This window comes from Danio rerio, chromosome 22, assembly GCF_052040795.2.
Source record: "Danio rerio strain M-AB ecotype USA chromosome 22, GRCz13ab, whole genome shotgun sequence".
In the NCBI taxonomy this organism is placed as follows: domain Eukaryota; kingdom Metazoa; phylum Chordata; class Actinopteri; order Cypriniformes; family Danionidae; genus Danio; species Danio rerio.
This window is the reverse complement of record NC_141042.1, coordinates 19,499,922-19,525,809: the sequence shown is the minus strand read 5'-3', so window position 1 is coordinate 19,525,809 and position 25,888 is coordinate 19,499,922. Positions and strand designations below refer to the sequence as shown.

Genomic DNA, 25,888 nt, shown 5'->3' with positions numbered 1-25,888 from the left:
CTTGGTAACTAGGTATCAACCCTGCCTAATATCATTGCCCCTGCTGCAGACATGGTACTGCAGCAAAGTACATTGATTATTATGTCGAAAGAGAGTCTTGTTTCTAGACTTATCAACCTAGATAATAGATCCGTTGGTCTTAGTAAATGATGTAACTAGAGAAGAGTCAAGCTTTAAATGTAACCTGTTTAATTTTTTGAGCAAGATTGTAATAGTCTAATCTAGTTCAATGGTTTTTGCTAAGCTAAAAGTGCTCCCGCCATGTCTGGAGGTAAGCTAAATGGATTCAAAAATAGTAAAACTCAATTTTTTTAACTCTAGCGTAGAAGTGAAGTGTTGCTTTAAGACATGTTCACACACACTGTGCTTTATTTTTTTTGAAAGGAAAATGATTTTTATAAACAGGACAGAGCCACAGTTCTTGAAAATAATAGTTCATTAATCATAAAAAGCTGACCTTTGTGAAAAAGCTACTTAATTCCTTTGTAATTAAGACATAAATGCATTTGAATGCACCGGATAAGGGCAAATTAGTCTGCCAGTCATTAACCTTCCTTCTTCAGCAGCAAAATTAGCTCAAAATATATGTGGTATATGCTCTTATGAACGCTAATTAGGAAACTATTGATTCATTTAATTGTCCCAAAACTAAATCAAGATGGTGAAATCTGGTCTGTTGTGGGACAAGTAAGAAACACTTGACACACCTTTGCATGTCAGCTCATGTTAATATTTTACTTCGGCCCAACTTTGGTCTGAAAAAATAAGACAAAGACAGCAGTTCCAGTAAGAATACATCCCATTTCAAAACAGTTTGGGGCTCTCAAGTCATCAAATACACCTTTATTTTCAATAGCAATTCTAATTTTGTGCATTATAGGTTATATATCTAATGTCTAGCCGGTTCAAGTTGAGAAGAGGAAGTAAGCTCCTACATTGTGATCAGCAGCAAACTGCTAAGTCCCGGTATTTAGACACACATCAGCTTGCATCATTTGTACTACAGTATATAAAAGGGTGTGGGTACATTTGTAATCTCTGTGAACAGCTACAATAAAGAAAACCATTTCAAAGAGGCAAAGTGTGAGGGTGGAAGCTACATTGATGTTTATATCATGAGACAATGGAATCAATTGTCCCAATTGCGGTAAGAATGATACAGACATGTTTGTTTTATGCTAGAAAGTTTTGAGGGTTTGTTTGCCCTTGTGGCCAGTCACAATCACATACATTCTGAGAGTAAAATCCAAAGGTGTGACTAGGGTTCGGGAGAAGTTCTTGGAGAACAAAGGTCCATATGTTCCTGACTGAAGCAGAGACCACCAACGCTATTGAGGTCACAAATTTGAAGATAATCTAGATCTGATGTGATGTTGTTCTGTTTCTGGGAGGCTGCTTATTGAATCCTTCTTGGGAAGACCTGAATCCAAGCTAGGTCTCATCTGGGGTAGGGAGGCAGGAGGAAATGCACCTACAGACATTTGGTGTGTTAGTGCCATTCTAGGTGGGATACTTCCCCTAAGACCAGTGGGACCTGGGAGGTTCTGAGGGGGACCGATGGAAGTAGAAGAGACTCGGGTAGACTGGGGAGGACTTGGGGCAACTGGCTGAATCATGTCTGGGCGTAAGGATGGCTGGGAGGCGGAAAGGGCACGTGCGTCCTGGGTGAGAGTGCTCCTGTGGACTGCTGGTCGATGTGTGGGACTAGGGACAAGTTGCTGTACAAGGGATAACTGGGAGCCTGAGGGTGCACCCGGGGGGCTTGAACCATACTGGAATGTTCGAGCAGTAGTTGCCAGAGGACTATGGACAGGTGTGCTTGCAAGAGCAGAGGCACGGGCTAAGGTTGAGTACTGGGAACCTGGGGGTGTCTGAGTCTGGACGACCTGGAATCGCCGCACCATACGGGGAGACTGGACAGATCCAGAACCCATTAGAGGGTTACCCATCTGGGGACAGAAGCTCATGGCAACAGCTTGCTGGAGAGTAGCAATGGCAGAACTTGTAGAGGGTTGACTAGAAGGTCCAAACATACTCCCATGAGTTGACGGAGTCATGGACATGGCCCTGGGCCTCTGCATGTCCCCTTGTTTAACCAGTTTAACCATTTCCCTATCGTATTTCACAATCTCCTGGATCATCTCATTCTCACGGTTGTTGAAAACACCAGAATTGAGATCATGTTGTACTTTGTGCATCAGGATGGAGTTCTTCTTTCCTGTAAAGAAAAGATGATAAGTTATATCTTATTTTTTCTAAGTGTCCATAACTACTGTAGCTAGTAATCCTGAAGTTAAGGATGATTAATAATAATGGCAATTACCTAAATGTTTATTTCTTGTTACAGTGAATTCATTAAACTGTACTCTATTGCACCCTGTGGCTTTAGTAATTGTCAGACACAATGAAGCATTGTCTTATTCTAAACCATCATACTTCACCTAATTTTGTCAAATTTTCCAGGTGAAGGTATGAATCACAATTGTAATCCAGATCCATCCTGGTTTCAATCCTGCTCCTGGAGGGCCCTTTTTAAGTAGGGTTTAGCTGTATACAATTCATTAATAAACACCTGAATTAACTAATCAAGGTCTCCTTGACTGTTTTCTAAACATGTCTTAAGACCCCTGTATTATGTCTTACTCACTAGCACACATGGCCTTAGACACTATTTTTTTCCAAACGTAAGATTGGTTAGCCACTTCCCTGTGAACAGCAAGCCCCAGAGTCCTGCTGAGGTTTCTAGTGAGAGGGAAGATATAATGTCTGGCACTGGTGTCGTTGTGCTGAGTCACGCCATTGCTAACACAAACTTGCAACTCGGCATGTGCCTATCACCTGCACCCTGCTGCTAGCAAGACAATTTGCAGCTAAAATGACATCCTGCGCAAAGATCCTGCTGGCAGTGCCCCAACATCGCCTCCAATTTCTCTCACCTCTTTCTCCAGTACCACATACGAATAACACTTAGAACTATCACTTGTGGTTTGAGCTTGCAATTTCACCAAGCTGTCTTCCACAACTCTGTGGTGCAAATCACACCGTGTGCAGCTCCGTTTTATGGCAGCCATGGGGTTTGGCGTTGAGATTTTGTTTTAGTTGTGTCCTAAAGTACTTAAACTAGAATTCATTTATAATATCTCTTAGGGTTTTTCGCTGTGGGGAATGGCAGAAGTAAAATGGCTCTCTGGTACAGTAAGGTCTACAATTTGACACCATTTTCACTTTGATAATAACAGCTATTGACATTTAGTGAATGTAGCAGGTCATTGAATCTGAGATCGGGTTAGCGGATGTTCTTCTGCAATGTGTCTGTGGTCTAAACTCCTCCATGAGCTGAACTGATCATTTATGGAATCTGGCTGCCATGGCAACAGCAGCGAGTGGGGTGGCTGCATGGCCCCTATGTAAACAACTGAGGTGGTCATGTGAGAGGGAGTGACATCAGCAGCACACTGACCTTGGGAGATAAAGGAAGAGTATTTTGACTGGATGCTGAGAGGGGTGAGGAGGGCAGGTGGCTTACCTCTCTTGGCAATTTATGTGCTGAGGACACAAGCCAAGGGTGGCAAAACAATTGCATTCAAAGCAAACTAAATTTGGAGTGGCCTCAAATATGCCCACACATGTGACTAGAGGATATCCAAACACATGGAAATTCTGGGCCGTTTACCAAAAACTCCTCAAACACAAGTTAACACACATTCACATGATGCAATGGGACTGTACTACAGTATTACCACAGTTAACTTATTATTACATATTACTGGATGACTTACCAATTCGATCAAGGCGGTCAATGGCTACTGTCTCAAATGCTCTCCTCATCATGGGGTACTCCTCCAGTACTTCATTGAAGTTGTCCACAGAGAGGGAGTACAGTCTGCAGTAGGTGTCTGCCCGCACACTGGCAGTTCGTCTTCCACGGGTCAACAGACAGATCTCTGAAAATGAACAGAAAATGTCATGGTTGTGATTTGATTGTTGTCATAAATGGGAGGGTAAGTAGTACATAAGAGCAAAGGGTATTTACTGAGGTCAGAGCAAGCTCTAAGTGTGTGGGACTTGAGCTCCAAGTGGGCTGTACAAACCTGGAGTTTATATTTATTTAATGTCTTGTACATGACAGAGTCGAATATTGTGCTTTATAAAGGTCTACAACTACCCCAACCCTAAACCTGACCTCACAGTAACCTGTTCGGTTTTATGAATGTCTACACCCACCCCAACCCTAAACCTGACCTCACAGTAACCTATTGTGTTTTAGGAATGTCTACGCCTACCCCAAACCCAAACCTTAAAGTAACCTGATGTGTTTTGTTAATATCCACTCCACCTAAACACACCCTAATTGTGGCATAAGTCCCTCCCACTTGGAGGTCACCAAACCTACTTTTAGTGTAATCCCTCCCTCTTGGAGGTATCCAGGCTGCAGTGATACCTACTTGACATAAGATCCCTGAGACACGGAGGGCCTACAGTCAAGTCTGAAGGGGTTAGGGGGGATTTCTATCGAATACTGGCTGTATCTGATAGGGAAAACCCCAGTTGTAAATCAGCCAACAATGATATATTGGTTTTAATTAATTATTGATAGATATTTAGTACTTGTTAAGCTGGGAGACTAGCAAAACTACCAAAAGCTGCTTGTCCCTAAGAGGAAAAAGCCTTTGCTTTTTCGCAAAGCCAAGATGGGTTTTTGGTGGTTGTTGGTTTTAGATAGGTCTTCAGTACTTAGGCACCTAGCTAACAAAGACTTGACCATGCTAGAAGACCAAACTCAATCAAATTTCAATAGTTTAAGGGCCTACTCACACTATGCTATCCGAACCGTGCTCTGGCCCGTTTCCCGGATCGTTTGAGAAGTGTGAGTGCGCTGAATCGGGCTCAGGCACGGTTCACTTGAAGAAACTGAAAGCGAGACGTGAGTTTCAATGGACTGTTTCATATGCGCTTATTAATCACTCTTGCTGCTCAATGAACGCAAACTGTCGTAGATTATTAAAGACGCAAAACTCCCACGTCATGAAAGCTCTGCACCTTCAGCAAACCTCCTAATACCTGCAGCATGAGGACTTTATGATTGTTTTTGAGCGTCAAAAGTGGCTGACCTGTTTGGCAAAATATTTGACTGCGTGTCACTGCATATAAAACGACTTAAACGACGATATAACTGAACAAATGTCCACTGTGCTAAGCAAGCTGCGCTTCTGACCAGCGAATCATCGATGACGTAAGCGTGCCCAGGCCTGAATGTAATGTGAGTGCGGGCCATCGGGGGAGACAGGAGAGGGGACAAGCGTGCTTTGGCTCGGTTTAAAGCAGCTGTACATAGTGAGAGTACGCCATAAGCAGCTTATTAGGCACTTTAGTTTTAGCTGGTTTGCTTGTCTAAAAGGATGACCAATAGAAATCAAAAAACCCTCTAAAACCTTCAAAAAAAAAAAAAACCTGATTAGCATTGCTTGACTAGCAGCCTAGCTTGACCACAATATGATGTAAGTAGATGTAGTGCAATAGTGTTCACCAATTTCAAACATCCAACATAAACTTAACAGTTGTGGTTTTTGGTCCCACTTTCTCTCTTTGGTCACTTTGTTCGTTAAAGACCAAATTACCAAACCTGGAGCTAAAGTATGAAAAGCTAACAGTAGAGGACCTGCCAGTTCCTGTCTGCAGACTTGTATCAGCATTTTCGAGAGGTAAGATCCTGTCACTGACTGAGAGGGCTTAACACACACACACACACACACAGCTCAGCATTTGGGATCTACCCAGTTGAAAATGTGGCCACACTTCAAAGTGAATATTGGCACGGTTCAATTTCATTGAAGTTGCTGTGCCCATCATTCCCCATAGAGTGCATAGAACTGAACTGAAGATTGAAGAGGAAGTTGCCTGTCATAAAAAAATCAATATATCTTCAATTCTTGGTAACACTTGCAGGTCAATACGAGCCTTTAAGATAAATATTTAAAAAAAACTCAACCTTTAGTTCCTTGAACTGATTCATATTGCATGTTCAGTTAAAATCGATCCCATTTCAGAACCATTAACAACTTTTGCTGGTTTGACATCCTAGAGTTGAGTGTCTCATTTATAATTGCATTGAGAAATTTGCAGTCATTAAAATTAGAATTTGCATGACCAAGAGTTTTTTAAGGCATCAAAAGAATTCAATTATGTTCAATTTGGTCAACAGCAAAGTAGCTTCAATTATAAATGAGTCAAGTTGTAGTTGTTCTTTAATCATCTTAATGCTAATAACATTGGACTGCTGCTCTATTTGTATGCAAATATGACTAAAATGCCACGCCATTACACCACTGAAACTTTGAATGAAGGATTTTTTTAATGTTTTCCTGGAAAAATAAAAATAAGAAAGTTGTTTTTGCACTGATTTTTTTTTTTACCATTAAAATGTGTATAATTTAATTAAATATTTTATAGGATTTCTTCTTCCTCTGGTGCTCAGACTGTTTCTAGCCCAGTTTCATTCGGCCTTTGAAGTTTTTTGGCCATGTCTTGTTGACAGGCCTTTGTAGAGTTGGCACATTACAGGCACTTGATAAATACTGCATGTGATATTCTGTCAAATTATAGTTCTCAAAAACTGCACAGTATTGACTAGTAGCTATAATAATGATTAAATATCTTTTGATATATGAATCTGAATCCCATCTTTTGCGCCAGCAGACCTGCCAGAATGTCAGATTTGTACCTCTAATAATAAACTGCAAAAACAGCCGTCTGCCAAAAATCACATTTTCACAACATGCCCAGTTTGACTTGACGTATCACAGCGTGCAAAACTGAACTGTCAGATGTTTGACGAAGTGCCTCCTTTTACCACAAGTGTGGAGATCAAATTTAGCGCCGGTTTACAGTTGTTAAATACAGAACGTGCAAAACATCCATGATACCTTTTTTTTTTTTTTACAGAAATCAGGTCAAACTGCAGGTATTCATTCACATTAAACTTTGATTATCTGCATGCACCTACACATGCTTAATGTATCATTCATGATATTTAAAGCTCAGTCGAGGAGATTAATGATGATTTCTCATTTCTATAAGCTGCTAAGAAGCATGTCTGTTAAACATACTTAATATATCCAGCTTATGAACACAGCTAAAAGCTGCATGCTCACTTAAATCGAATTTATTAGGTAGCATCTACAGTGGCTTATGCTATTAAACAAATCAAATAGCCAAGCTGTTTTTCATGGTAACTTAAACTGATAAGTTATTTGATAATATACAGTATATAAATCGAAGAATTGTGTTATGATTGATGATTGTCTCTTCTAATTGCTTATGTATTTACTAGCTTGCTTACAATTAATTATTAAAACTGTTGTTTAAAAATGAGTTAGAAAAAAATCCCTCCGTTAAATAACACTTTGGAAAAATAAAATATTAGTAAAAATTTCACATGAGGGCTAATCATTTTGTTTTCAACTGTATATATAATTTATCTATTTATATAAAATTAATATTTAAGAAATTAAAAAAAAGAAACACAATTATTTATATAAACTCTTCAACTTATTTAAAACATCATTCATTCATTTATTCATTTTATTTTCGGCTTAGTCCCTTTATTAATCGGGGGTCACCGCAGCAGAATGAACCGCCAACTTATCCAGCACGGCCCTTAACACAGTGGATGCCCTTCCAGCTGCAACCCATCACAGGGGAACATCCATTCACACTCATACACTACGGACAATTTAGCTTACCCAATTCATCTGTCCTGCATGTCTTTGGACTTGTGAGGGAAACCGGAGCACCCGGAGGAAACCAACGCGAACGCAGGGAGAACATGCAAACTCCACACAGAAATTCCAACTGACCCAGTCGGGGCTCGAACCAGCGACTAACTAAATAACTAACTAAATGTACATTATTCTGCTTATTATATGGCTATTTGCCACAAAATGTACCAATGAGACAAAAAAGTTACAATAATATATTAAGTATTTCATGAAACATAATGCTGACAAGAACAAAGGCTGAATGCAGCCTACACTAACCTACTAACTATTGCTTAGTTGCAAAATGGCGCTAAACATGACGGATAATATGGATGTGTTTAAATGAAATGTATTCACTGACAGTCAAGATGACTCCTGAAGTAACCGGATGACTCTGTGTTGTTAGTTTCAGCAGTTATCTGAGCATAACATACCTTGCAATGTCATAGTTGACCAAACAGAATCAAGTATTCCAAAGAGCTGTGTATGATGTACCCCATACACATCACAAAAGGCTTTTTTTTTCTTTGCCTTAAGTTACTGAAACGTTTGTTTTGTGTTCTAATTACTAGGAAGGAAAGATCGTGTTAAATTACACCATCAACAAAGAGCATCAAAACAACATGTTATCTGAATTTCCCGGTAAAATGTACAGAAACTGAAAGATAAGATTAAACAAACTCAAAGCTCGATCTTGGGATTTAAAATCTGCCTGAAATGAAAATTTACAATCTTTATTTTGCTAGCTCACATTGTTATTCTTAAGGTGAATAATTTACCCATGGAAGTCAATCCACTGGAAAACACTGTTTGTTTTGGTAATCTTCAATGAAAGGCTGACCATTTGCTTTTATGTTTGGAGTGGCGGTTCTTCTGTTGACATCAACCCGAGGGCTTCCATAGCGACTGCATATTAATAACAATAGTTTATCATCAGCATACTGAGATAAAAGTCTCTTCAACGTTCACTTTACACAGACTTTAAGGATCAATATCATTTCATTAAGTAAACATATTTAAAACAAGAATTAACTGCTTAAAACAACAAAGGATTTGTTTAAAACAAAAAATACTGAACCAAAAGTCTAAATCATATCTTGGACAAAAGTAGCTGAAATCTTCATTCATATTTAAGTATTTCAATTCCATTCAACTCCCTCCAAGCATGGAAGTAAATGGTCAGACTTTCTATGACCTAACAAAATAGAAACCAACAGTTGATGGTAACCATTGACCTCCATAGTATGAAAAATAACTATCATGGAAGTCACGGATTACCATCAGCGGTTTGCATACTAGCTTTTCTCCAAATGTCTTACAATGTTGGAACCAGTTGAAGGGTGAGTAAATGATTACAGAATTTACATTTTTGGTCAGGGGTGTCCAAACTTGGGCTGGTGTCCCGCATAGTTTAGCTATAACTTCCCTCAACACACCTGCCTGGAAGTTTTTGTATATAAAGAAATAGCTTGATTAGCTGGTTCAGGTGTGTTTATTGGAGTTGGAACTAAAATAAGCAGGACACTGGTCCTCCAGGACTGAGATTGAGCACCCCTGTTTTTGATGGTAATCAGTATAAAGTATCATGACAAATCAGTCTGGAATTAATTGTTTTTGGCCAGGGAATCTCTCTATTCGACAGCAAAGATTTCTGCTCCACTAATTAGGTGTTATTAATTGGCCCTATTTGTTCTTTATCAGCTTTCTTTCTTCAGTGCCGCTGGCTTCTGGTATATTCTCTGTCTTGTGAACTCTGCTCTTCGCCCCTCACAGACTGTGGCCTAAAGACTCTGGCTTTTTTCTGGATCACCAACGCAAGCCCCTCGAAGGGGACGGCGTCTTAAATGGGACAAAGCCCGCTGGAGGGAGGAACTGAGGAGTCATGTTCAAATGTCAGCGGTATTTACCACTGTACTCACAGTGCAAAACCAGCTGCTAGGGTGTTTAACTATACATACTATTCCATAATATGAGACTGTACACACAGTTCTAGTTTATAATGCTTACAGTTGGAACACAAAGCAGTCAATGTTTTTTCTTGGTCTTTGTTTACAAAAATCCCACAGGAATGTGATTAATTTGCTACTGATCCCGTTGGAGTGAAATGATGAATAAAATTAATGTTTTTACTGAATATTTTGCAATATATTATTTTAAATAGTTTTGTGTGAGTTTTATTTTGAATTTTGTTTCTAATTCTTAGAATTTGACATTTTTAGTAAAACTATTTGCAATATTATTAACAGTTTTTATTTATTTTATTAGTAAATGTCAAATTGTAAAACTTACACAAAAATAAGTTCCTCATGAATTGCATTTATTTACATCAATTCTTGACTTTTATTTTGAAGTTGTTTTTAATATGTAGTTTCCAGACATGTCACAGTTTTGATTGTAAATAATTTACAATATCATTTAACTTTAGATATCATTATTTTATTATTATGAATAATATATTAGATATAAAATGAGTTTTTGGTCTTTAGGGGACTTTTATTTAGAATTTCGCCTATACCCAGTTGATTCACAAAAAACAGCAAACTAAACTTTATACTATATTTTCCTGTAATTATTACTCGTTTATTTTACAAATAATAATTTACAATTTAATTTATTTATCTTTTTAAACAGGAAATTAACTAGTAAATTACTGCATTCTCTACGTTTTTTTCCTATGGTGCGTTTTTATTATATTTATTTATTTAATTTTATTATAACATTTAATATTTACTAACAGTATGTCACAAGTTTCAAAGCTGTAAAAGAGCTACATTCAGCTGTATTTTATCTGTTAGAAATTGAAATCTTCATGAAGCATATGATCCAAATGAGCATATTTTTGATCTTACCCCCAAAATAGGAGCCGTCAGAGAGCTTCATGCCAATATTCCCTTTGGTCAGGACACTGACTACGCCGTGCTGAATAAAGTACATCTTTTTGCCGATGGTTCCCTCACGAATGATGTAATCTCCTGGTTGGAAGACCTCGAAGCGCAGCTTGGTTAGCATTGCTGTCACAAAGTTTGGATCTGCGTTGGCGAACAGCGGCATGGACGCCACCAGCTTCCGGCAGTTGAAGTTGACTATTTCCTGAAGGTACAAAAGTTAGTTTATTGTCAAATTGGAGATGAGTAAAGAATTTCTGTAGGATTTTCTAGTACCTCTCGTAATGGTTCGTTCAGTTCTTCCAAAATGCTTTCCTCGTCGAACATCTTTCCCTGGTATCTGTGCTCATAATAGTCATGGATCTTCTGCCGGAAGTCGGCCGGAAGTTTGTGGAAAGACATGTACTGCTCAACTTGCTTGTACTGGAATGAAAAAAGGAACAAAAAAAAGATGTTATGGGACACACTTTTGACTCAAAATATCTAAGCAGCCAGTCGGTCAGCCATTTTAATCCCACCTGGCCTCTTTTGTGGTGATGTGATATGCTGACAGGGATCACTGTATACACATGAAAGTAAATAATTAATCATCCAGGCTTGTTTTCTTGTATAGGCGTTCCTGCTATTTTAGGAAACATCAAGAGAAGTTATTTATGGTGATCCACTAAAGTGCATATGATAATGGGATGTTCTGGAAGCAGAAAGAGTTTGTGGAAATGGATGACAAGCCGTATTCGTAGCACAGCATCATGTAGTTGACTGTCTCTACATCTGCTTTCTGATTTGTTACAGAATTTTCTCTATGTATGTTGTGTAGAATCTGGTTTATATCAAAAGAGCAAATGCTAAAATTATGGATGTTTCACAAATGTATCACTGATTAGCTATATATCATCTACCATTAGTTTTTCTGTTTACAAAATCAGTTTTGTCCCAGTACTCGAGTGAATATATTAAGTTGGTAGCAAAATATAATAGGTTAAAGGCATAGTTCACCCTAAAATGAAGGTTTTTATCATAATTTGCTTAGCCCTTGAGTTGTTTGAGTTTCTGTAGCACACAAAAGATATTTGAAGAAAGCTCTAACCACTGAGTGTCATAGTAGGGAAAACAAATACTATGGAAGTCATGGCTAGGGGTTTTTAGCTTGCATCAAAATGTATTGTTTTGTGTCCAACAGAAGAAATAAACTCAAGCAGGTTTGGAACAACTGTAGGATAAGGTAATGATGATAAATAATCTTTATTTTGGGGTGAACTATTCCTTCAAAGGGCCATGAAAGCCCCCTGTATCAGCAGGGTGTTTTCACACCTCAAGTTTACAAATGTCAGGAAAGGGGATGAGTTCTACTTTGTTTAGCTGGGAGTGTTGAGTGGCGAAAGATTCAAGAGTTTGCATGAAAAAGAGGTTCAATTCGAGCAAGCAGTGATTTTTTTTTACTGAGGCAAAACAAACACAGACGTAGAGGAGAAAGACAGTAACTACATTTACATGGACATCAGTTATCAAATTATTTGGCAACTTATTAATTTGTCAACTTTAACTGCAGTTTAACACTTCCACTTTCATTCGGGAACATTTCATGCATGCTGACAAACAAGATAATGGATGCAAGGAACTGCTGGAAGAGTGATTATTTAATGGAGTGTATGATACCGAACAGTGAATGGGAAAAAAAAAACACACATTTCTCTGTTAATTAGCAATTACAGCGGATCTTTCTGCCCATAATATTGTAATGATATTAACGTACTGTAAACTTAGTAACTAAATCATTTTGACTAAGGTGTGTCTTTACAAAGTGAAAGAGTACTGCTGACAATACTAACTAACTTTGCCTCTGAAGAAACATAAACAAACCTCATTGATCGTACACTTACCAAAATCTATAGAGACAGGACAATCAACACGTACTGGGGCTGTGTCTTTTTTAAAAGGAGACAAGTAGCAAATCCGGACCATTTCCAGATGTGAAAAGCTCTCAAGTAAAAAAAAATGTTTCTTACAAACATTTTTTGTTGCATGTTAGCAGACCACTGTAGTCCAACTGCACTCTCATAGCGGAAAAATAAAAACAAAACCTTCGCTGTGGCACCTTTATAAATGCAACACTGACAATCCATGTCTTCGAACAATTCTTCTACTTCTACTTGTTTTAATTACGGTTGGCAACCCAATGTGTCGTCGATCTGCCGTCTGAACATTGTAACACGTAAAAACAGTCTTCGAAGCTATCATGCATATTAATGCCATTGCACCTCAATCACAATAAAGTGTGCTGGTTGGTTCGAACCAAGTCTATCTATTGAATTAATGATGAAAGCTCAAAGACGTCACATTATACTGGCCGGCACAGACAGCCAGTCTACACTCTGGAGTTTACACAAGGATCTAATCATCATGAAGTAGCTTCAAAATTTCTATGCAAACCGGAAGAAAAAATTAGCTTGAAACTATTTCAACAACCAATTTCCACTTTTTAGTGAAATATATGTGCTCTTATAGTGTTTTAAGCAACATTGGACCTATTTATGACTGTCAACATCTCACAAAATGTGTTTTGGTGTTTCGTGACCGTTTAACAAGACTAAAAATATGTTAACATTTGAAAATCCCACCTCATGACTTTGCGAAGCAGGGGCTCATGTTAACAGTTTCTGTGTTGAATAGAGGAACGCAGAGGTTAGAGAGTGTTAATACCAGCAGCATACGACACATCACTGCAGCAGTTTCTCACACACATACTGAGGAGCATTACTATCAGTGACAGTCTTGATTTCCTGTCTCTACATAAGATGCCTATATGACAGGCAGCAAATAATAAAAGTGGACTAAATAAATCAACAGATACTAAGAGCACTGAGCTAAGACTAATATACAGAGATAGATAGACAAGACAGACAGACAGACAGACAGACAGACAGACAGACAGACAGACAGACAGACAGACAGACAGACAGATAGATAGATAGATAGATAGATAGATAGATAGATAGATAGATAGATAGATAGATAGATAGATAGATAGATAGATATTTAAAACAGCAATTCTATGTAGACTAGCATAGATGCTAAGGCACCATTTACAAAGGTCCATTTTACTTTACAACACCTACGTTTTGTTAGTTACATCTTCCATCCATACTACTCCAGCATCTTCCACCCTCGACGACAAAGCATAAATCACATCTAAATTTTCACAATACCATATAACAAGACTCAGCACGGATGTGTGTGTGTGTGTGTGTGTGTGTGTGTGCACGCTGTTGAAATAGTCCTGTAATCAGTCAATGAGCAGCTTTAGCTGTGTGTTTGCAATCAGACAGGGTTAGGAACCGGTGTGTGTGTGCAGTGCATGACTGGACCTTGTAGTCCATATAATGGTGGATTTATTGTTCAATGCAATCTGTGCGTAGCTCATAACACATACCTTGCATGTAGCTGATGCTTTTTGGGCAGTTATACTTTTGCATTCGGTTGCAATAACACTTCAAAATAATAGTAAGCAATAGTAAGCAGTGGGGTTTCTAAGTTTCACTGTGTCATGTGTCTTTGCCTGTGCCTTGAGTTTACACTGGAAATGCATGCAATGCTACTTTAGAAGTAGCTCATATTCATCCAGTGAAGAAAGTGGCAGAAACAATGTTCAACAACTTTTTTATACAAGTTTTCACCTTTATCTGAATTGGACAGTGGAGATTACAGACAGGAAAGCATGGGAAGCAGAGAAAAGGAAAGGATCGACAAAGGATCCTTGAGCTTGGAATCGAACTTGGGTCACCCCGTGAACACTGTAGTGCTATGTGTCGACAACGTGTTCAACAATCCATCTGAAGCTCCTCCACTGGACTCAAGACTTGTCATCACATGCAGTAGCATTTTTGAAAGTTACCCATCAAAGTACGGCAAAGGGTATACAACCTACCATGTGGGCTCAAAACAGAAGTATATATTGCCCTCAATGGTACTAATTAGCTGATTAACTTGTTCAGGTGTGTTTGATTAGGGTTAAAGCTAATCTCTGCAGGACCCTCCTAAACCAAGGCTGCATCCGAAATTGCCTACAACTCATTAGGTACTGCAATTAAATTTGACCAATAGAAAAGTACTTTCAACACATTATGAATGTGAGTAGTTTGAGTGTAACTTGGATGCACTACATCCACCATTTTGTTATAATCACATGACCTACCGGCGTCAGCTGCGTCACTCCCATTCATGAATTCTCTCACGATGCCTCATAGGATAGTGCAGCGTCCATCAGATGCACACTTCGAAATCTCGCCGAAAGTAGTAGGTCATCCAGGTACTTCTTGCATATTGTTTTTTGAATTCTATGAATTCGGACATACTACGCGGCTAGCATACTGTTTTTAGCGTACCATATAGTATGGAATTATGCGATTTCGGACACAGCCCAAGTGTGCAGATCCCTGAACTAGACTGCCAGACAGACAGTTCCTCAGGTGCTGTTGGCTTTTTAAGTGTTGTGAGGTGAAGCTGAGTTTAAGGTTATTTTTGATGGCACTGAAGCAGTCAAGACCTCACATTCCATCAAACACTTATTACTAGGCAGGGAGGCTATTTACAGTAGAGTGGTCTGCTAAATCTGAACCTTGTGTCACAATATTCCTGAAGAAGCGTTAAATGCGAAACAGTCTCCTGTGGCCTCTCAGACCTAATATTCCAGCATAACTCAAGCATAGTGGGTCATGTGCACACCAGGATAATGACATGGGGGGAAGGGTGATGCTCCTTAGTGACCTCCCAGCTGGATGGATGGTGTTGGTTGGAGAAGGCATGTGGATAATGACTGTCGGTGTGTGAGTGGTGACATATGCACGACTTGACAAGTCTTGGGTCGATCCCCGAGCTACTAACAGGGTGCAGTCTGTCGCGCTTGTTAGTGACAGGTGCTGTCTGTTTTACAGGCCACTGAAGGGGGAGATTCTGTAAGTACTTTTGCTAATTATTGGTGTATGCTTCGGGTGCCTAAACTAAGTCCTGGGCAGCTGGTGTACTGCAAAGTTTAGCTGCAACTTGCCTCAAAACACCTCCTCTGATGTTTCTAGAAAGCCTAGTTAGAGCTTGATTAGCTAGCCTAGGTGTGTCTAATTGGGGTTGGATCTAAAATTTGCACTGGCCCTCTAGGACTGGGCACTTCTGGTTTATGCTGAAGAATTAATTACTTAAATAATCAAGTTATCATAACTCGTTCTCTAATTTTAATCTCTACTGTACTTCAAGCGAAATTGAAGAATAAATTTGTGGCAGAGTTCAAAACAGCTTACCAAAGTGAGCCCTAAAAAAAGTCTACGGATAAAGACCTTCAAAATACCATTGGTCTACGATGGCCATTACATAATATTAAGGTGTGCTTAGTGGCTCTGTCTTCATTGACTTGAAAATCTGCTCCAGTTCATTTCCTTTGTTCAGCCTGTTGAGGTCAGACGTCCAGGAGTAAAAATGTAAACAATGCAAAGCTGCTTTACAGTACAAATTGAAGTGTCAGTCAAACTGAAAGCAACTGAAATAAGAAGAGACTGTGTAAAGCAATAGGTGCAGCTGTCATAACACTTGAGGCATGATCTGATCAGCTAACAATAAGCATAATCTGCATCAATGAGCTCGGATGACATAACTAATCCTCAACCATATATCTCAAATGCTTCAGAATAAAGATTAAACTTCCTGTCAGGTGCGCACACACTATATATGACAGACGCTGCATGTGTGTGTTCGCATGCAAACTATTACTCATCATCCCTTTGGCAGTGGGTGGGAAGTCATGGGAAGTACGCTGACTGACTTTAATTAGCTCAGAGTGGAAATCCCTATCATAAATCCATTTTGTAAAAACCTTTTGTTTCGGTAATCCAGACCAAATACTAATCTAATTCAATCTTAATTAATTATGATTGAATAAGGGGTTTATACAATCGCACACAACCAAAAGGAACAATGCTTTTTTTTCACCTTGCAATTCTGCTTGGGGTAATAGCTCAACGCTAATTGCAACAGACAGTTTCGTTATTAAAAAAACATCTATAATGAGCCTATTTGAAGGAGGTATAATATTGCTGAAAAGAATTACTTTTATTTCATTTAAATAATGATGGGTTAAATCTTCAACAAATCACTCTATATCATGAAGAAGTACCAAAAACATGCCTGTGTTTACTTTCACACCAACGTTAAGCCACCTCAAAATAACAGTGCCTTCGCCTCTCATCAGGCTCGACAATCTCTGTAATTTACGGTTTGTCCCTTTCGATCAAGGAAGTCTATTTTCTCCTCTCTTTGGTTCATTCAGTCAGCCTTGAAGTAAGACAAGGTGTTAAGCTGAAACATGAAGACAATTACTCGGACCTCGTAGCAGTCGCTGTCTGTGTCCCCTAAAACATACAGCAAGGGTCTCAGTATTAGCACTGGAAACACTTCAGGAAACTTTTAATTGCGCTAGGTCTGACAGATACTGCAGCTCAGGAAACGTGTCTGTTTATACTCAAATGGAGCTTATTTTCATTTGTTTCTTATTCTCTTCCCTCTTATGACTTAACATCACTTCCCAAACAAACACTGTAATTTGAATGGCGTTTACACTCATAATAGTCTGTCTGATTCTCCTCATCTTAAGGTTTATATAATCATGCATTCATCCCGTATCCGAAGCAGATAGCTGTCTTGATCATCAATGAGTCAATGGTGCACCCCAGTGACAGGCAAGTCTCTGCTTGGTGCACCTTCTCCACAAGAGATGCTCATTGCTTTCAAGAACTCTGACATCTAGACTGGTTTCCCTGACTGAGTCTGGTTTCTCCCAATGTTTCTTCTACATTTCCATCAATTGGTGAGTTTTGGTTTATTGCCACTGTTGCATCTGGCTTGTTTGTTTGGGACTGATGGAGCTGTGCCTCAAAGAAGTTGCTCTTCAGTAGATCAGCCTTCAATAATGATATTTGTATTAAACCAAACTGAATTCAACTGAACTGAACTTCAACAGTGACATTTACAGTAAGCTGAACTGAATTCGTTTTAAATTAAGTTCATCTAAATCAGCATTCTATCAATATACTCCATTCTTCCTGATTTGCTGGAATGTTCTACTGAAATATAGTCATGGCTTTATATTTTCTTTTTATCTATGTTAAGCTGCTTCGACACAATCTACATTGTAAAAGGGTTATAGAAATAAAGATGAATGCCTAAATTCACTCTTGACTCGTTTCCATTGAATGGTTCGGTACAGTTCGGTAGACTTTTATGGCCATTTCCACAGTCAAAAGTTACCAAAAAGCAAACCATACTTATTGGGTAACCTTTCGCAAGCTTGACTAGCACAAAAAAGGGGTACCAAAAGGTGGAGGCAGATATGCAACTAAATGCTATTGGTTTACCAGCCAGGAGAATGAGAACAAAGGAAGGTTGACCCGAGCTCAAACAAACCTTGTTGTCGTCTTGATGAACAGCCGCAAAGCTAAGAAAAGCAGAATCTACCCTGTCTTGTTTTTGTTTACAAGGCCGTCTAAATCGCGAACGGTTTCACCTTCTCCAGAGAGCTCACTTTCACGTCTATATTTGAAATAACAAACTTCTTGAGCTAATAAAAACAACATGTGCGATTATTAAGTGCTTTTGACATCCTTTAAAAAACAGACAAGGCGAGAGCGTTACACAAAAAAACAATGATTCTTTCAGCAGCCTAAAATATGAGCAAACTGCCATGTTTAACCATTATCATCGCCTTTTAGACTTTTATATGAAATTGGAATGACGGAATTACTTTCTAGCAATATGTTAATGTTATGTGCTGGCAGGGGCGGACTGGGACAAAAATTCAGCCCTGGCACTGTAGCCACATCAGCCCACATAACCACACCGACATAGCCCCACCCACGGACACGCACATTCACTATTTATTTTGGTGTACAGATGGTGAAATAATATGACATTCTTGCCAGATTTTGATTACGTTAAAAATTGTTAACGTAACGTAATTGGTTTGATTACGGTAACCTCGGATTGGGTCGGCCCATCTTGAAATCAGGCGGCCGTCGCATATTGGTCCAAATGCTTAACATTTATTATTATTACTATTATTATTATTATTATTATTATTATTATTATTATTATTATCATCATCATCATATCACATCTAGCAAGAGATAAAAGCTGCCTCCACATAAAAACAATACATAAAAAAAAAAAAACTGACCGGCCCACATTTAAAAATTGGTCTGGCCCTTCTGGCATTTGCCAGAATTGCCAGATGGCCAGTCCGCCCCTGTGTGCTGGTGAAAATTAAAGATACAGATGAGAGGTTTGCATTGACTGTATGTTTTGTGTTGTTTTTGAAGCCAAATAAGAACTAAATGCACACTGTGTTTAGTTGATCTGTATTTAGTAACAATTCAGAGACTGTAAGGGGCTGTATGAGTTCATAAATGTTGCATTTATTTATTTATTTTATATAGTTGCAGACATTAGGTAGGCTATTTAATTGATCTGCAGTTATAATCAAATTATTTTCATAGAAAGGTCAGTAATTAACATTTATACACAAGTATTTATATTTATAAAGCCTCTGTTCTGTGAGAAGTGCTTCTAGTATGATAGGTCAACGACCCATACTGCTTTACTTTGACATTTCCTCGAGCAAGAATAACGTAGACTGAAACTGAAATGATGTCTGTCCTACACCATGCCCATCTTTGGTACACTTTTGGCAGTGGAAACGTCTGATAAAGAAAGAAAGAAAGAAAGAAAGAAAGAAAGATAGATGTGAATGCAGAAAGCTATGTGTCAAGGATGGGACAGGACTAGCATTAGCTTAGCACCAATACAATAAGCCACACATCTGTTGACCCACAGGTAGATGATCAGATTAACCTGTGTAATCTTCCTAACAGAAGTCATCAAAGGAGTGATGCATTGTTGCGTAATATAGTAGAGTTAATCATCTTAGTCCTTTCAATATGTCCGAATTGACTTTCTGATATCAAAATCCCCTTTTCAGGGACAACTGAACTGATTGTCGCAAATATAAAAAGAAAGATCTTTTTAGCAATGGATTTAACTGATTCACCTCTAACCCTTGTTACCAAATCACAGCAAGCTTCGGCAAATATGTTTCATCAAGCTATTAATTATGAACTGTACATTAGCGCACATGCTAACTGCATGGAATCACAGTGTTAGGCTGTCCACGGGCTTTTTTATCAGTACATGCAGTTCACATTTAGTCCGTGACATAAAGGGATGATGTATTTCCAACGACCATCTGCCAAAGCACAAGGTCATCACAGTCACCAAGGCGGGGGGATAAAAGCTGGGTCCTGTGAACCGTATATCAAGCTTTGGTTCCATATGGACACAGATTCCATCAGGGGATGTATTTAAACCATAGGTATTCAGCACCAACTAGGATTATGCTGGCTTACGGTTAATAACAAATGTGATGTGAGACCCCAATGGCCCCGTAGTACACTACCCTACACAAATCTCAGATCCACTTACAATGATATGGTTGTAATTCTACAGTCAGTATATATTCTTTTGTATAGTTCATGTCCGAAGCAACACTGTGATCAATATTCCAACATACTGATCTAAGCAGAAACCACAGTGTTCAATGGTCGATAGATACAGCTCAATCTGTACATCTCAGCAGGCCTATACAACCACAGGTCTCTGGGGTGCATTAATGTTGACAGTTGACAGAAACTAATCCCAGACCAGTGTTGTTCTACTCCATATGAACATTTGTTAGAGGCTGGACCTAAACAGGTGCTTGAAAGTCAAAGTTAAGCAATGTAATGCTTGTTACATAATGGCTAATGGCCTGTTCATCTGTCGTTGTCTGGCAATCCACTGGTTTCCACTTAGCAGGGGAGATGGACATGTGATGGGAACCACGGGGGATCTACACAGGGACAATGTGCTGTTTGTTCGTCAGGTTGCAAAGCCGTGAGAATTTTTTTTTATCTTTACCGCGACTGCTACGCGGTCCGAGTAATTGTCTTCATGTTTCAGCTTAACACCTTGTCTTACTTCAAGGCTGACTGAATGAACCAAAGAGAGGAGAAACACTCTCGTTTCATATTCACAGTGATATTTATATAACAGAAAAGTTATGTTCTTTGGTTTTTAATTATATTATTTTCATTCACAACTATAGCAGCCCAGCTGCGAGAGATATTAAAACCTATTGCCTTCCTGAGCACGGGCTGAGCCAAAGTGATGCAAATGCTAAAGGCAGAGTCCCAACGTCTGTGACTTTGTCTTTGGGTGATACTTTCAAGCTGGTCAGGGTAGGTGAAACCTGAGGATCTATTCAAGACCTTATAACAAGATCCTCAACTAAAACTAGCCTTGCCCTTTTTCAATGTCTGCACCTACAAACTCTGCCCCTTCCTAAAACACATAATAGACAGGACGACTCCGTCTCAAATTAGACTTGATTTCGGACTTGCTGCAGACTTGTAACAGACTACTCTTGTCACTATAAGAGACTCTTGTAGCCTCCTGCAGACTTCTGGAAGACGCTGTATGATTGCAGACTAACTAACACATCGCAATTAAGAAATTCTGCTTGTTTGAGTCTCCTGGACTGGGTTCTTATCATTCATCATTAATGTTTTCAACACTTATTACTATAACTTTTAAAACTACACAATTAAATGCTAGAAAGCTTGTCTTGGGTCACCAGGCTGTAAATATCTTACTATTCTTGAAAAGCAAACACTCAAGGACTACCATCATAGCAATCCACTTCTTCCACTCCAACAGCGAGATCTCTTTCGTCTTCAGAATGGCGAAAAAAGGCCATTTTAATGAATATTTTCACACAAAGCAATATCATTACATGTTTATTCTGGATCATGAGGGCAAGACCAGCCTCCTATTGGTCCTTTATCTCATGCAAAAGATGTCTTTTGTTGCCATATTTAGCTAATTCTACTTCCCTGCTGCTGTAGTGGCTCTGTTATCTGACGGCAGGCAGCTCTGTTGCTAGTGATTAATGAAGAGGAAAGTCTGCTGCCTGAGGCGAGATTTGATGAGATCCATCGAATCCCTTTGGGATTCTCCACATTACATCATTCCTTTAAATATGATTATAATATAGGTGTTCTGAGTAAAATTAAGAATTGTCTGCTTAACCATAATAAGCAGTAATAACTTTAAATGCATTTTAGTGACTTAGTATGTTAGCCTTGTGTTATGTCTTATTTATGTGCAGAGGCAACAATGAGTAAATAATGAGTGATTTAGAACGATTTTAGAGCCCTTGCTGTATTGGCCACCAGAGCTACTATTTAAGGCCTCCCTCACCACCCCCTTACCACCATAACCCCCCCAGCCAAACTCCACCCAACACTACCACCCCCTTCCTGGTGTTTACTTTTGTCTGCGACACCCTGTGATGCCAACTGCAACCCACCCCCACCCCGGCTCTTCACTTTTGTACTCAACCACTGCAACTACCCAATCCCCACTAACCACCCCTGTGTGTTCGCTTTAGTCCACAATCGTCCCCCTCTTTACTTTATACCCTGGAATGGAAATTGGAATTGCAATGGCCATCAAACATGATCAAATTGTGTCTGAAAGCACAAATTGTGAGCAGAAAACAAGTAAAATTAAAAACAGGAGGTGAATCCAAGATAAATCCAAGATGAATTTAGGATGTACGGCTGGAGAAAAAATACATGCATCATGATTTTTTTCTCTTAACGATTCTGGATCTATTCAAAAAAGTTTAGAATTGATTTAGTACCCAAATTAGGTCTCAAAAATTTCCCTTGTGCCAGTGGTTTTAGAATCAATAAGGGCGTACTCACACTAGGTACAGTTGCCTTGAACCATGCCGAAGCACGATTGTCCCCCTCCACTTTCCCCCGACGGCCCACACTCATACTGCATTTTGCCTTCCGAACCTGAGCACGCTTACTTCATCGATGATACAACTGTTCAGTTTAACAGGAAGAGAAGTGCTCTTGCTTAACACAGTAGAGATTCCTTTAGTTATATATATTTAGTCGTTTGGGATGCAGTGGCATGCAGTCAAATATTTTGCCGTACAGACCCACAACTTTTGACGCTCATAAATGATTATAAATGTCCTTGTGCTCTTTGTATTAGGAGGTTTGCTCATGGTGCAGCTGACATGCAGCGAGAGGTTTGTGTCTTTAATAAACTACAACAGTTTGCATTCAGTGAAAAGTAAGAATGTTTAATAAATCCAGATGAAACAGTCCCTTGAAAGTAACGTTGGGTCTTCAGTTTTGGGCTCAGGTGTGATTTGGACTCACACTACAAGCATACAGCACCCAAGCCTTACCAAACCGTGCTCTGGCACATCTCTTCCAACCGAGCCAGGGCCGTTCAACTGTGAACCAAACCTAGGCCCGAATCAGAACATTCACACTTGTCAAACAAACCGGGAAACACGCCTGGGCATGGTTCAGATAGCATAGTGTGAGTATACCCTAAAGGAGGCGAACAGAATGTTTCTGAATCGCTGGTTGTGAATGAAACCGGCCCACTGCACTGTGTGGCAAACTAATGAAGCATTACTACTGTATGTTTTTTTTTTGTTACCTTGTTTTTTTCCTATAATCTGAATACTAGTATCTTGCAAAATAAGCAGTAAAATACAGCAAAGAAAAAAAGAAATCAGTCAGTTGAAATTCATTATTAAAACTATTATGTTTAAAATGTGTTGAGAAAAATCTTCTAAATGAAATACACATCAAAACAAGATGATACTGAGATATGAGGAGGGACACCTCTGGTTTATCTGAAACAGAATTTGATAAACTTCAGCATGTGCTGAATTAAGTTCTGACCATCTAACTTTTGTACACGATTTCCTTTAGAAGATAATCTCCGACCCTTTATCTGACTTGTCTACATAAATATTACATATCTAATGTGAACTGACTGCCACCCCTGGGGACTCTATTTTCACTGAGATAGGCATCACATTTCTTAGAATTACAGTCATCCCGATCTCTCCTTTCATTTAAAGCTTATGGCAACAACAAAACTGTCTAAATCTGTTTTCAGAAAAAGGAGGTTTCAGATAGATGCCTGATAGGAAGTTTATGACCAAATTGTTTGTGATGACAAGACATGGGTTTTCGAGCGAGAGTTGCAGGTGTAAACAAGCACCAGATGCTGTGATTAGGAATCAAAGAAGACCGAATTACTGAAGTGGGAGGGACTGACAACTGATCAGATGTGAGGGAGACCAGATTGTGGAGAATACCCAGAATCCTCAGCCGTAGGGATAGTTGGCCTGAGCAGTTTCATCCCCTCAAACAGACGATAGGTACCGACTTTGATCTGGCAAGATCAAACAAACGGTGACACATAAGAAGGTCATCTGCAGGTGTTTTGGAGTGTGTGTGTGTTTGGAGCAGAGCACCCACCTTCTCCTGATACTGGCGCCGGGAAGAGTCCAATGACTGTATGAGGGCGGTGGCGTGACCGATGAACATGGCATAGCAGGTGGCTCCCACGATCATACTCAGCATGGTCAACCAGATATCAGACATACTCTCAGGTGCCTGGCGTCCGTACCCGATACACAGCATATGGCTCATGGCCTTGAACAGGGCAAAGGAGTACAGCTCACTCCACGAGTCGTTCTGCAGTTTGTGAGGTGAGAAAGTGATAAAGAGAAAAAGAAGGAGAGACTTTGATTACTTAATCAGCACTTGATACACTCCTGTGAGCATAACCTCCTCTGGCCACTAATCCTCTTGACAAAATCTTGGCTCAGAAGGGGGTATATGCCTATAAAACCATTGTTAAATGTATCTCGCAAAGTACTTTACATTGGATAGATACAGTATGTGTGCCTCGGACTTGTGGTAGATTCATTATTCCATTGCTTTATTTCTGTGATTTAAAGCCAGCTAATAGGGTTCATTGTTCAGCCAGACTTTTGTTATAATGTCTTTCTTCCCATCATAAGTATCTGCATAAGACCTCAGCTGCTATTCTTCTCTCTTCATAAGTGAATGATTTTTTCAGGATTGCCCTGATGGGTCTCTGTGAAATGTGTTTAAACTGATTTGCATTCACTTCGAGCAGGGTTTAGACAAGGTTATGAAAATCCTGAATCAAAGTCAAACAGGCCAACGGTGACTTTGAATGGCAAACCGGGTGTGGGGTTGGGGGGGACAGTGGATGTAAAAATAGAAAATGGAGGTGCGGGGTAATCAGCGGAATTACATTTTTGGAGATGAGTCGAGAAGCAGCTTATTTGGCTTGGGGTAAAGGAAGTCTCCATTGAAACAGGGAGGCACCTTAAGGCTGATTTATACTTTTGTATCGAGTGCACATGTATGGTCTGATGCTGACGCTAACATGCACCTCTCAAAAACGTTTACTACACGTTGCAATTATGCATAGCGCAAGCTCTGTGATTGGTCAGCTTAGTAGTGCTGACAAGTGTGGCAGGGACCGAGAGCCACGCGAGCCCGTTGGAGTTAGTGTTTACAAGCCCGTAAAGGAGCTCCAGATGGGAAGTTTTGTTTTGTGTTTACCTTATAAATAATCCCATACGGAATCTGCGCACGCAGAATTTCACAGATTTTTCGCAGAATTCCACAGATTTCCGCAGATTTTTAGCCCATCATTAATTCTGTTTATTTACTTGAGTAAATGTGTGTAAATCTGTATTTATTCAGTTTTTTTATTGATTAAAGTGATATTATCAACTAATATGAAAATTTTCATCAGACTTATGTACAATGCAGTTTGTACAGTCATATTTTCTGTCTTTTAGTAGAGATATTATATGAGAGACTTGCTTTGTTTACCAAATAAAGTGAATCTAATTGGATTAGCATTTTAAACATTAAATAAAAGTTAAAAAGGTATTACTTTTTATTTCATATATTAAGGTTTTAGTTATGATACTCCCAAAATCATTCCGCAGAAATCCGCAGATTTTTACCAAAATTCTCAGCAGAAATAGCCAAAAACGTCTGCTGATTCCATCTGGCCCTGCTTATAATTAAAGTTGTTGCACGTCCGCCAGTTCCTGCCTCAAAATGAGCAAGTTTGAGCCACTTTTACAGTAAAGTAGCATTCAGAAAAAAACAAAACATCCATGAAGAGACTAGACATTAAAACCTGCTGCCAGCAAGCATTTCAAAAGTGTTATTGCAGAGCAACACAAACAGAACATAGTAGTATAGATACATGGTTATGCACAAGGCATGTGGCATGGGT

At 39.2% G+C, this 25,888-nt stretch overlaps 1 protein-coding gene across 1 annotated transcript in view; it reads right to left on the bottom strand.

The window, feature by feature from the left end:
- Positions 1-828: 828 nt before the first annotated feature.
- hcn2b (hyperpolarization activated cyclic nucleotide-gated potassium channel 2b) overlaps positions 829-25,888 on the bottom strand; it is a 55,677-nt gene continuing 30,617 nt past the window's right edge. The window contains exons 4-8 of the mRNA XM_087304230.1: positions 24,076-24,294; positions 10,919-11,065; positions 10,607-10,847; positions 3,780-3,944; positions 829-2,218 (exon numbers count right to left, since the gene is read on the bottom strand). Of these exons, the coding sequence (XP_087160356.1) occupies positions 1,338-2,218; positions 3,780-3,944; positions 10,607-10,847; positions 10,919-11,065; positions 24,076-24,294 (1,653 nt within the window). The 3' untranslated portion in view covers positions 829-1,337. The remainder of the gene's footprint in view (positions 2,219-3,779; positions 3,945-10,606; positions 10,848-10,918; positions 11,066-24,075; positions 24,295-25,888) is intronic.